The sequence below is a fragment of the Seriola aureovittata genome, chromosome 1 (assembly GCF_021018895.1).
Source record: "Seriola aureovittata isolate HTS-2021-v1 ecotype China chromosome 1, ASM2101889v1, whole genome shotgun sequence".
Lineage (NCBI taxonomy): Eukaryota > Metazoa > Chordata > Actinopteri > Carangiformes > Carangidae > Seriola > Seriola aureovittata.
Window position 1 is genome coordinate 7,221,020 of NC_079364.1, and position 13,489 is coordinate 7,234,508.

At 38.6% G+C, this 13,489-nt stretch overlaps 1 protein-coding gene across 2 annotated transcripts in view; it reads left to right on the plus strand.

The window, feature by feature from the left end:
- LOC130166909 (multiple epidermal growth factor-like domains protein 11) overlaps window positions 1-13,489 on the plus strand; it is a 131,649-nt gene that overhangs the window by 33,529 nt on the left and 84,631 nt on the right. For both annotated transcript variants that reach the window (XM_056372758.1, XM_056372766.1), the window contains exon 5: window positions 1,993-2,093. In XM_056372758.1, coding sequence (XP_056228733.1) covers window positions 1,993-2,093 — 101 coding nt within the window. The remainder of the gene's footprint in view (window positions 1-1,992; window positions 2,094-13,489) is intronic.

The window sequence follows — 13,489 nt, forward strand, 5'->3', positions numbered from 1 at the left end:
ACACATCTTTTGCTAACACTGCAGAAACTACAGATTATTTTCATTACCGTTTAATCTCTTGATTGCTTTTTGACAAACTAATTTTTAACCATAAAATGCCAGAACATATTGAAAAATGCCCATCATGATTATTTTAAAGTCCAAGGTGACATTTATCTGTTGCTAAACCAAAAGTTGAAAATCCAGAGATTTGAGTGACACAAAACAGATCCTCACATCTAAGAAGACGGAACCAGAGAAAGTTGGGTGTATTTTTTGATAAGTGACTTAAAAAGTAACAGTAACTTAACAATAAATCCACTTTCAGGTTGTTTGCCCTTTCAAAACAGAAAAAACATTTTACAGTTACTCTATCTACACCGGATTATGTCATGTTTACTCACACCTTGCCACAACCTTAAACCTCTTAATGCCATCTACCACGGAGCTACGGTATTTAACCAATTACTGCAGACAGCTATCACAATCTTCCCTGTGAGCTATATGAAAAGGTCAGAGGTCATCACTGCCATCCAGGAGGTGTCAGCGCACCTGTATTTTGATTAATAAACCCAGGCTGTCTAGGTTGTTGAGATATTTATCATCCTTACTTGAGTTCAGAGGGAATAGCCATGACACCAGAGTAATGAGCTGCAGTGAACTGGAATGATGCGTTCTGGGTAACTCTTTAGTTTGTCCCACTAATTAACATTTATAAGCAGCATGCAGAGAATTGATCGTTTGTAACACTATCATTTAGTTGTCAGCAGCTGTATGGGTGTTTTCAGGTGTTTATTGATCTGATTTATTGATTACAATATTTGTCAGCAGTCATTATTAATATTATGATTTCTCATAAAAAGACATATTTGACCATATTAATAAATACTTACAACTGCTTACAACTACATTGTAATGTGTTATTCATTAAATGGTAATATCCTGTTTATAAATGCTGAATAATGGTGTTTTGTTCTCTCTGGGTCTCAGTGAGTGTTTATGATTTAAATAAAGCTTTTACAAAAAGTACCTATTGTAAACACAAGTGTGGACTATTAAATGCATCTAAAACAATTAATATGATCAGGTTTTCCATTCTGTGATGTGTCAGAGACATCATCCATCTGAGTCAGATCAGACGGAAGATGTCAAACCTTATGTACAGGATGTGAGACCCTTCTGTTGCTGAGGATCAGAGGCAGTCAGACACAAACTGTCTACTACCCAACACTGACAGTTCAGCACTGCCTGATGATGTGGTCATTCTGATGAGCGACTGTCGGCGTAGCGGCTTTAATGACCACATTAAGCTTTATAGCTACGAGTTCAGCTCCTCCAGCTGAGAGCTGAGTCATTGATCTTAAACTGAAATGTCAGAAAACATCAGCGTCCTTGAATGAGTGGGAGAAACTCTCCTCAACGGTTAAGTGTTGCTTGTCTTTTAGAAGTGGACGAATGTGAACACATTTTTAGAACCTCTGCCTCATTCTGAGTAACGTGACCTGCTGGTTTATTTCTTTATTGTTTTTAGGTAAATATACTTGAACTATTTTAGTGGAAAGAAAATGTGAATTTAGGTTAAATCAGTGTCCTGATATGTAAATTCCAAAAATATTAAGTAATTCTTATTTGGAGCTTTGTGAAATAAGTAAAAATGTAACTGACTGTGCATTAAAAAACCTTTTAATATTTATTTTCATGAAGAAAGAAACCTCTGCATCTCGTAACATGACACAAATTAATGTAAAGGTCCAATATTTTAGACTTTTCCTTTATTTTATTTGATGTGTTGAGCCATAAAAAGATTTGTGGTTTTTCAGGACCAAAAACCATCTCAAAGTAGTTTTACAATTCCTCTCTGAGGCTTCAATCAGAAGCCAATCAGAAGAGAGGCTCTGGGCTGACTGTTTTCTGAGTGATGGAATAAAAATATAGCATTGTGTCTCTCATGTTGTCACTTTTAACAAATAAAGTTCTCGGTTGTGTGTGTGTGTGTGTGTGTCACATGTACAGGATCAGCTATAAGACAGCCTACAGGAGAGGTGTGAGGACCATGTACAGGCGACGCTCTCAGTGCTGCCCAGGCTTCTATGAAAGTGGAGACCTGTGTGTTCGTAAGTTGTGTTGAGTCACCTTTTCAGTTTGGTTGAATTCAGCTAGGCAGACATTTATACAAATATAAATAAGGCAATAAAATGTGAGGGTGTAGGCTCTACAGTTGTAATGTGGCGTCCCTTTGCCTGCACAGAATCAATTACTTGAAACTCAAACCTCAGAGATTGTTATCTTGGCTGACAAACTCCCATGCGAAATGTCATCCAATCACAAATCACAGTCATTCTTTTCATGTTTATAACAGATTTCTATCTTGCTTTTTTATCATAATGATCATAAAATACAAATAATTATATATAATAAGTAATTCCTCACGCAAAACACATATCAGGCTCTTTACAGAGTATCACATCATTTTATGTGTGTCAGTTTAAACCTGTAGCAAACACAGACAGAAGAAGTAGTCAGGATAGCCAGGGTGTCCCAGTCCTTGGAGGAAATTATCAATAAATTGGTGATTTTCTGAAAAGTTTGTATGCAGAGTTGCTGAGAGACAAGACAGAGCTGAATCTCGTCGAGCTGATGATGACCTAATTTGCTCCGGGTGTGTGGATCTACATAGGAAAGAATTCTTGCTGGTGTTGTGATGTGCGGCGTTCATATGTTGCCCTTGGTTTCACAAGTGCTGTATGACTGAGTCGAGAAATTCCCATGTTCCCATAGGAGATACACGTCATTTACTAAGAATCAGGTGAGAGGAGGACGACAGAGGAGTTTTGAAACAGCTACAGTAAACCGTTTTTTTCCTGAGGGTCTGAGGGAAATGTGGGGAGGTGGAAATTTGGCCCAAATTGCTTGTGACTGTAAACGATCTCAAAGCTCTCAAGTCAATCTGTCGTTAACTGAAGCTAAAGAAACCTTTGCTATCACCACCTGCAGTTAAACTCCTATGTCAGAGATATCCAGCGGTTCCCACACAACAGAGAGAAGGGAATTATTAGAGAAAAGTTGGGTTTCATCTTGTGCCCAATAACAATAACAAAAGACGGCGTTGGGTGATGTCATGAAATAGTGTGGGATCATGGGAGTTGTTTTCTTCACCATCGTTGGTGTAAGCTTCTCCTGGTTTGGATTCCTTCATTGTCAGTCGTTCAGGAGGTTTTTACCTGGAGCTCAATTATCTGCAGAGGTTTCCTCTTCAAAACAAACAGACCAGGTGATTGTAACCGTTAAAAACACTGAATAAAGCCGTTTTACATTTAAAGTAAGTGTTACACAGACATGAGACGTCAGGGAGGGGTTGTGGAGCTTAGATTGCTGCTAACCTTTGTTTTGATTGATTCACTGATAATTTATGATTCAGGCGTTCAGGAGGTTTTTAGCGGCAGCCTAATTATCCAGAGAGGTGTCCTCCTCTTCATAACAACTGATCATTCACATGACACTGAATGAAGCAGTTTCACATTAAAATCTGTGATTCACAGATGCACTATGGTGAACACAGGACTTCTCAGAGCAGCTGAGAGCTGATCTGTCTAACATTTGCTTTTTTCTCTGACAAAACTGACGACCGATGATTAAAATCCTTTGTCTGGTTAAAATATGTAGTTGAAAACGATCCATTGGTAAAAAGTGATCTTAAGAATGTGACTTAAAACTGGAGAAAAGTCAGTTTTGCCTGTCATTGACAGGCGACCAAATGAAACAGAGCGTGAGAAGTGATGGAAACATTTAGGATAATGTATAAAAAATAACATTGGTCTAGTCGTTTTTAGACATTTTAATGTGGAAATGTTACATATTACACACCAGATAACGTGTCTTTGTTTCACAACCTTTTCATAGTCGACTGTAGTTATATACTTGATTTTGAGGCTGATGGAAGACACTGGATTTTTCAAAGTGCAACACAACTGGATACAAACAGCAACAAACATGAGCTGTCGGTGTCTGATATAACAACGACACAAAGACCCAGTAAACGACTGAGTTCACTTTCTGAATGAACAAACATGTCACTTCTCTCATCAGAAGTTAATACATATTGCTCTCTTCTTATATAAGTGAAGTATTGCTGCTCTGTTAATGCTACAAACGCACGTTGGGTTTGAACAAATGGCAATAAAAACAAATCCAACATTGCTGCTTCCTATCAGACAGAAACTTACAGCTGGATATAAAAGATTCCCACCACAGGGGGACGTGCGCTCTGCATAACGTCTCTGCAACAAACAAAATCATTTTCCTGTCATCTGCATTGTTATTTTCAAACTTTTTCCACTTGATACGCACAAAGTATCCAGGCTTGTTAAAATTGCAGTGTATCTTGTGGAACAGTGATTCAATCTTGGTCGTTATCTTTTCACTGTGCGCCAGGCAGTTATCTATATCTGTTGTTGGAGCTGTCAAAGTTAGATCAATCCGGCTCTGGATCCATTTCTACTTAAAGTCTGACCACAGAGAGCTTTGAAATAAACGTATTCAGAGGGGAAAAAAGTAGAAAAAGGTCTCAAACACAACCTCAAACAAGCTGCAAGCAAAAAAAAAACTGCTAATAAGGAGTTATACATCAGATATCTCCACTCTGAAGATATGTTGTTTGTACAGTAGCATCTTCTTGTATTGTGGAGTGCTTTACAGGGCAAATCAGGCTGTGGCTTTTTCTTCCTACGTTGCCTTTAATGTTAAGAACAAAAAACCTAAATATATTTCTGTAAAAGAAAATGTCTCCATATCCACAGATGAGGAGAATGTGTGTGGTGTTTAGCTTCATTTACTGCTGCGTGGGATGGATCTTTGAAAGCTGAAAAGTTTGGTCAGTGGGATAAAATAATATTTCTTTACGCAATTATTTTTGTTTGAAGCTCTCAGTGATTTCTCAGTCAAAGAGAAACGAAGCGTCAGACTGAGCAGAGACAACAGATCATCACTCAGAGCTGCTACGACACACACATGTAGTTATTCATTTGACCGTGAACCCAGCCTTCCCATACAGAAACCTAATATATATGAAGTATATGTCCTATAGCAATAGTGGTGTTGCCATATATGTTAATTAGATTATTATAACATATATACATCCACTGGATATATGAAGATATACATTTATAGCATATATGAAATACCCATAGTAAAATTTGTATATGTACATATATTAAGAAAATGTCTATATGAGGAATTTTTATTTGGTATAAGATGTTGCAACTATATATGTTAATGATATTTATTTAATTCATATATGCAGGTTTATTAAAATAACAAGATATTTCTGTTATTTAGGCTCCCATTACTGATAGAAATGGGGTGGACAAAGTAATAGTCTGTATGATGCAACACAATTCAACAACATAACATAACTGCAGCCTCCAAAATGAATGAATGAATGAACATTACAACCTTCATGAGGGAGGATTTATTGCAGGACTGTTGTATTTAGCTACGTGGACCTCATAAACTGTCAACCCAGTGTGTGTGTGCGCCACCAGTTAGTTTCTCCAAAACACAGCTTCAGTGAACTTGTGAACGCTGAAGGACAAAAAAGGATTTCACGGTAGAGGAGCAGGTGCAACTTGAATTTATTAAGTAATTACTAACACTGATTTTAAAAACATTATCTCATGTCTCATGGTGAAAGAATTCGGAAGAAGACTTGTCCTTTTATTTAGCCTCTAGCCAGCCAAGATTAGTGTACAGTGGCTGAACATTTCTGCGTTCATTTATCAACTTATACAGTAAAGTGCGTAGAGCGAACTGGACTACCAGCTGGATTTACAAATCCTTTAACAGACTGAATATGATTTTTTAATGTTCTTCATAAATGAGTCATTTTTATTGCAACAATACTTCCTCCATATACCTTCTCTGTCCGTCCATACACCTGCGAGCAAACACAGACTTATAATAAACTGTGAAAGTTAGAAAGTCCAAAAGTCCAAACGTGTCAGAAAGAAAAAAGTCCGCTTTTGTGAGAGAAAAATAAAGAGTATCTCCTTGCTCAGTCTTTATCTTATGCTGGTCTACCCTCCTTGATCCAGCAAAAGAAATCAATTATCCACTCTAGATGGTAAATTCTATAGAGTAGTGTTGCCTTTTCTTATTGTAGAGAGGAGGTGAATGGGTTTGCCTGGGGGGAGGGGGGGTAAAGAGGAGTGTATTGTGTGTCTTTATTCAACATCTGCTTGTAAACAACTTTATTAGATTCTCCTAGGGGACATAGACAAATACCCCCCACTCCATTGTGTGACGCCACACACACACACACACACACACACACACACTGCTCCCGTCGGCTGAGTAGCTTGAACGCCAGAAGCTACCTACGAGGAGACGCCTGCCTGGTCCACTAATGTTAACGGCCTCGGACGGGTCTTTTGTGTGATATGCACGGCTTGAGCTAATTGAAAGGTTCCCTCTCTGGCAGAGAAAGAGGGGTGGGGTGGGGTGGGGTGGGGTGAGGGTGGGGTGGGGGGTTGCTAAGTTGATTAGAGGGCTTTCCTCTTTCTGTGTTTCCTGGCTCTTGTGTAGTCACCGTTTTTCATTTCCCATTTATCTGTATCTTTTAGATAAACATGCAGTTATGTGCAGGATGTAGAACACGTTTACTGTGTTTGCTTCCAGACTTTAAATGTTTAGGCAGTCGCCCTGAATCGATCTCTCTGTGATGTTCCCTGACTTGATGTTGGAAAAATCCTTTTGTTATTTTTCAGCTCAGCCTGAGGCCGTTTTACCTCTTGTCAGAAAAATTTCTCCTTCAGTTGTCTTCTTTTCATTCTTGGTCCAGCTAATTCTTTCCTCTCTTTATGCCTCCGTGCTGGCGACAGCCGCCGCCTGAGGCATCATATATGTCCCATCCTCGTGAACAGGATATCTCAAGATCGCCTCGAGAGAATCTCTTCAAATTTGGCACAAATGTTCAGTAGGACTCAAGGATGAGCGGATTAGATGGTCAAAGGTCACAGTCACTGTGACCTCATTAAACACGTCTTTGGCCATAACTCAAGGATTCATACACTTGATACCTATAATAAAATTTCTTCAAAGTCTTTACTCCATATGTTATGAGTTTGGACAGAGGTGGATATAAACCGCACTTTGACTGGTTGGTGAAGGCGCACAACCTCGAGGCAGTGATGTTAGTTTTATTCCTGGATCCTGAAGGCTGTTTGCGTTGCCTCTCTATCCGTCTGTGACACCATCACCCATCAGCCTTTACCCCCTCCCCTCTCTGTAACCCTTCTCCCTCTGACACTCATTACATCTCCACAGCAAATCTGTTATAACATGATTTTTGATCAAATCCTGAAAGAAAATAATTCCTTCTGTAATCAGTGATTCCAGTTGATGGTGTCTCTCTGTTCCTTTGAGTCAGAAGGCAGAATAACATGCATAGCAGGGGTGTAATAGAAAGATACTATCTGTATCTGTGTATTTCACAAAATTATCTGTACTTAGATTTGCACCACAGGTGGCTGGATCATCATCTCAGCTGTCTTGTCTGATTGTCTGTGTTAAGTAGTTTTTCCACTGCCATTTGTTCTTCTAGCTGCTCGGAAAATATTCAAAATATCACAATTAATTATTAATCAAATGATAAAGAAAGGAATGTTGTTAAAACAAAAAGTAAGAAGTAAGAACTAATTCTAAACTGAGTCTAAATAGAAAATGTGATTGTTCTTTAAAAACCGGAGCAGTTTATATAACGAGGTCCAGATAAATATGATGAAAAATGAGAAAGCTACTTGGTTGGTTGATGGTTTTTGGTTCTTAAAACCCCAAATATATCTTCTTATGAATCAACACTGAAAATAAATAAATAATAAAACCCAGGAAAGTTGTAAAATATGGGACCTTTAATACTATTTATACTACTATTAATACTTTACTACATTGCTGTATGTCTCTGCTCTGGCTACCAGCACTTCCTGTTTCCTCTGTGCCTACAACAGACATTTGTTTTAATATTAGATATTAGGTAAAAAATACCAAAAAAATTACAATTTCTTAACACTTGTCCTTGATGAAATCCATTATTAGATTGACTTGTAAGTCTGAGAAGTCTCATTGGGTGACAGAAAATTCAGTGGTTCTGTGATTCTCACTGCATTATCTGTTCATAACTGAATAATGCATTTGTATCTTGTATATTTGTATTTATATATGCGATTTTATTATTCAGAAATATATTCATAGTCTCTGAGTAAAAAAAAAAAGAAAAGAAAGTGGAACATCATTATGTCCACACTACAAGACGAGAAATATAAAAACTTAGAATGATTTCATTTTCAGCTGGTGTTGCCCCAGGGTGTTGTGATCAGCCCTGTTGACAGTTTTATATGAGATCAGAGAGTGGAGAAAGATGTCAGGTGTGCAGCTACATTGCTGCTCTCCCTGGTGGTGCTTCTAGCTCTGCTCTCATTCCTCCTGCAGCAGCAGATCAAGAGATTCAAGGGCGCTAAAGGCTGCTTCAGTCTGCTGAGACAATAGCTGGAATTAGGTAGTGATTATTTAATTTGATATCTATTAATCTTATTGTACCCGCTGCTGATGTAATCCTCCTTGTAGCTGTTTCTGCTCCAATCCACAGGATGAAAGGATCAGGCACCCGTTTAATGATTTATCAACTCTCCTTCAGGATTACAAGAGCATGTGTCTTTAAAATCTTATTAAAATCTGAGGCTGCATTTGTGAGCAAATTTTTATCTCTGTCGCTCTGAAAGTGTGCTGGGCAGCACAAAGTTCCCAGTCAGAAGTTTATGAAGAAGTTTACTCACATCACTCATCTGTTTTGGGTTTCCATATTTTAATTTTTAATAAATGCAGAAATCTCTCTAAGAGGATGATAAGGTTTGTAAAAAAATTTACCTTTTTTTTTTTTTTTTTTTTTTTTTTTTTTTTAGAAAACCTTACTCTCTACAAATGTATTTACATTTTTAATCCCCAGTGTAAAAATTGTTTCAGTTGTAATGTCAGAAAAACTACCTGCAGTTTAAATGTACAGAGCAGTTATTGATAAATTGCGTTAAAAGGTGAAGTTGCAGCAAAACCTGAATTGAAAAGCCTTTTGTTTTTTACACATGGGCACAAATACTATCAAGAGGGAGAGACCGGTTTCGTCATCTTTCCCTGAAGTGTGACAAATGTCCTCAGGTGGAATCAAATCAGGGATTCTGTGTTGGTCTACCGTAATCTATTCCTACTGCCTGAGCAGACCTCAACCATAGAGAGCCATATGAGTATGTTTAGAGGACACTGACACTTTAGGAGATGCTACAAGCAGCTAGTCTGTGTGTGTGTGTGTGTGTGTGTGTGTGTGTGTGTGTGTGTGATTCTTGCCTGCAGTTGTGCGTATCTTCTCTGGCTAACTCGGCTGGCAGTGTAAAATGAGTCAGTTGCCTTTTTTAGGGGGTTTACCCGTGTTTAGAAAAACCGGCTTATACCCCTTTAATTTTTGTACACAGAGGGTATAATGTTGATCATAAATGTTTCTTCTTATTGTATCTTTTCTTCAACATTTTTATGAAAATTGGGACAAAACCTACGCACGATGATAACTCATCACCTTTATCACACCATTTCTGAGAAAATGTGAAGCAGAAGCTCCTCTGGAATAAATCTTTTCTCAGCGTGTAGTGCCAAGTTTGTGTGGCTGTGAGGATTTTCTGTCCTAATGCATGAAAAAAGCTGTAAAATGTTAACACACTGCCACTATAAATTTAGAGAGCATGACCCCTCTGCGACCAAAGTACCATAAAACCCATAAAGCCTGGCTTTACGGAGACCAGTCTCACTCCTGGTTACACTGTGCCCACTTGTCCTCCCTGCTTGCACACTTCTTTGCAGCTTTCAAAACTCAGTACTTCACTTCCTGTGCACTGTGCTGATTTAAAAGAAGAAAAAACAAACAGAAAACCAAAAACAACCAAACAGAAAACCAAAAAAAACCTCATGGCCTCAAAAAACCGCTAGTTTACACATGCTTGCACTGCAGGTGCGTGTGTAAGTCCCATAATGCAGGCAGTGAAACTAAAGACACATTCTTCATTCATGTGATGTTCATTTGTTCCTTTGCACATATTCATTCACGTCAAGCCGCCCGCTCACGTTAGAGAGGAATCAGCTGCACAAACAGTCGGAGCAGAGGCGCATCGTATCTGTGTGGTGGAGGAGCTAAAGTCTCCGAGCTGTCAGCCCCGTCTTCTCCCGGCTCCATACATACCTGATGTATGATGCAGTATTCATATTCTCGTACACAAGCGATCCTCACAAAATGAGTTTGAGCAGATGTTAGATAAAGTTCAGCTTCTCACTTTCAACAAGATAATACAGTTTTTTTTAATTTGATTTTCATTCCATTAAGCAACATGAGGCTTTTTAATGTGACAGTTTAAATTACAGTTTTTATCCTTTTTCATTGATTGTTTTTGAGCTGTGGGATTCTGTGCTAACAAAAATGTACTGCCTTTCCCAGCATGCATTGGGTAGTATACACCCTGGACTCATGGCCAACCTCCTTGACAACCTCACAATTATGACAAGATAACACAAAGTTGCTGTGCTCAGCCGGGAAACAGTTGTAACAAACAACCTGGAGATAAAGAAACTATCATTTTAACATTTAATTTTGTGAGCGGATTAAAAAAAAAGGGAAATAAAGAGCAAGCCTCTCAGCCGTACATCACTGGTTAAATAAAACTTTAAAAAATGTGCTAATTAGTGAGCTTTCGAGGCAGATATACAGCACAGTGCAAACATTCTTTCAAAAATAATACCATTAGTTTTTATTTATCAGCCCACTCTTTGCCTTTAAACCAGCACCAGTTCTCCTCAGTACACCTGCCCACAGTTAGGTAGGTACTGGGCAGGTAGGTTGTTCCAGCATCTTGGAGAACCTGCCACAGTTCTTCTGTCTCAGCGTCTTCTGCCTCTTGATGTGATCCCAGGCTGACTCCATGAAGATAGTTCTGTTATGAGTCTGGCTTTGTGTTTAGGCTCGTTGTCCTGCCGTAGGACAAATTTGAGACCAATCAGATGCCTCCGTGATTATATTACATAATGGTTAACCATCTAAAGTGTCTAAAACCTTTGCACAGTTACTGTTTATCATTTTCATAATTATATTTTTATGCTTTTTATAGCATTATTAGACAGCTGATGGTAGAGAGATGCCAGGAAATGAGGGGCAGGAGAGATGGGGAGTGATATGTCGAAGAGTGAACAGACGTGAACCAGAGATGTTGCAGTTCATCGCCGGTGTCTTAACCACTAAACCACCAGGTGCCCCAGGGCCCATGGCAGACTTTTTAAACTTTAGACTGAGCCAAGCCGGCTGCCTCCTCTACGAGGTTTCTGGACCCTGGGTATCCCCTCTGAGGATAAATGCGGTCCAGCCTCACTTTTTGGTAGGTGTTGTCACGTTGTATGGAGCCATAGAGGAAAACCTGCAGACACTACCCAGGGCTGAAAGAAGTAAAGAAAACAAAAAAGAAGAATAATTTAATCTGTTATTTATTTATTTTTTACACTGTATATTCTCTTGCTAGAATTGAACATCAATGAAAGTTTCCAGCATTTTCAGAAAACAATTTTTTTAGTAGAAATGAAAGAATAAAAAATGCGCCTGACTCTTTGAAATGACAGATTTTTAAAAAGATGCAGAAATATAATGGACTTAGTCTTTAATTGCTTTAACCTGGAACATGAAGGAAGCTGTCATTTTAGCCCCTTCAGAGAGTCTGTGCTGTTTCACAGATTAATCTATCGACAGTACAAATTGTGACTTACTGTTTATATTTATATATTCACCAACTTTAAAAAATCACCTTGATTCAGATACAGTGAGAGGCGAGGAGCAGCCTCCTGATAGGGTGTAAGGCAGGTTATCAGCTTCGTACAGTCAACAGATAAGAAAGCTCTTCATCTTCACCTTAAGCTTTTCCAGCTGGTGTAATATTTCATCGTGACACGACCTTACAGTTGAGAGTTGTCAAACACTATCTGAAGGTTGAAAACAAATGACTCTATCCCAGCATAATGAATGATGCTGCCGTGTCTTGTTTTTTTCTTGTGCAGTGATTAGCCCAGAGGCCAGAGGTGGCCACAGGAAGGTGTGAGGAAAGAGGAGCAGAGAAAAATGAAATAAAGGGAAAATGAGGAGAGAGAACAATAAAAACATAGATTAAAGGCACACAGACACTGACACGGACCTCCCTCTGTATATTACGTTAAGACCTAAAAGTGAATCTGAAAACGTTGCTCCCACTGACTTCAAAGAGCAGCACCTAAAACTTTAAACCCGGTGGCAAATCAAAATGACTTTTAATAATATAAACTAAGTTTTTTTCACTTCCAGTTATTATATCATTGCATCACACAGAGCAGTCTCAGCAGCTCTTTATGAGGAAGCACAGCACACTCTCAGCTTTCATACTGCACAGCAGTGGTAGGCAAACCGTGGCCCATGGGCCAAATCTGGCCCACATACTGTACATGTGTGTAGTCATTTTTGCAGAGTGAGAGTAATTTAATTCAACTGTAACTCTGTCAAGGGACAAATCACATCTGCCCTCAGACACATTATAAAAACAAGCTTTATAAATCTGTTTTATTGTTAAAGGTCTTATATTTTACTTTAAATGTAGTTTTACTTCTCTCTCAGGCCTCTCCCTGGAGCTCTAGTAACAATTGGTCAGTCAGCCAATCAGAAGACTGGCTTCTGATTGGCTGACTGTTTTCTGACTGATCAAATGAAAATATAGCAGACTTCAGGTAAACACTCAGAGTTTTTAAGATAAACACAAAGCTTGTGCTACAGAAAATGGACCAGACTCAGTGAATAGCTCTCTAAGCTTAACATGTCCTATGATAACTATTCATTTTAAGAAACCAAATCCTGCCAGGTTGGGTGCTGGGTCCAGGTGGAGCATGGCAAAGAACAGTGACTGTTTTGTCGTGACATCACAAAGTTACAGAAGTTGTGACGGCTCATTTTAAGGCTCTGTTTCTGAATATAGCATTTGTCTGTGGCGCTTTGATACTTTCACAGTATTAATATAGAACCTAGACCTGCATTATAATCAAAAAAGACATGGAAATCTCACTTTATACAATATGGGATCTTTAACCTTTTTCGCTTTTGTTTTGTCTCATTGTTCCTTTGTCCTTCACTGGCACAAGAAAAGGAACAAAAACAGAAAAACAAGAGAAACTGAGTGTGATTGCAAGGTTCCTACTATTGAATGGATCAAGGAGAATCTCCTGCATTATAAACAAGAATTATTCAAAGAAACTCAACAACTAAAAAAGCAGCCTGTGCTTGTCAAAAAGCACTGATGACTATTTTAGAAACAAAAGCAGATTTATTTAATCTCTTACCTGGATGCTGTGACATTGACCTGCGGAGTCCCATATGCAAAGAATACAGTGGCTGTAATCTGTGTTAGTGAGAAAATGAAATTCA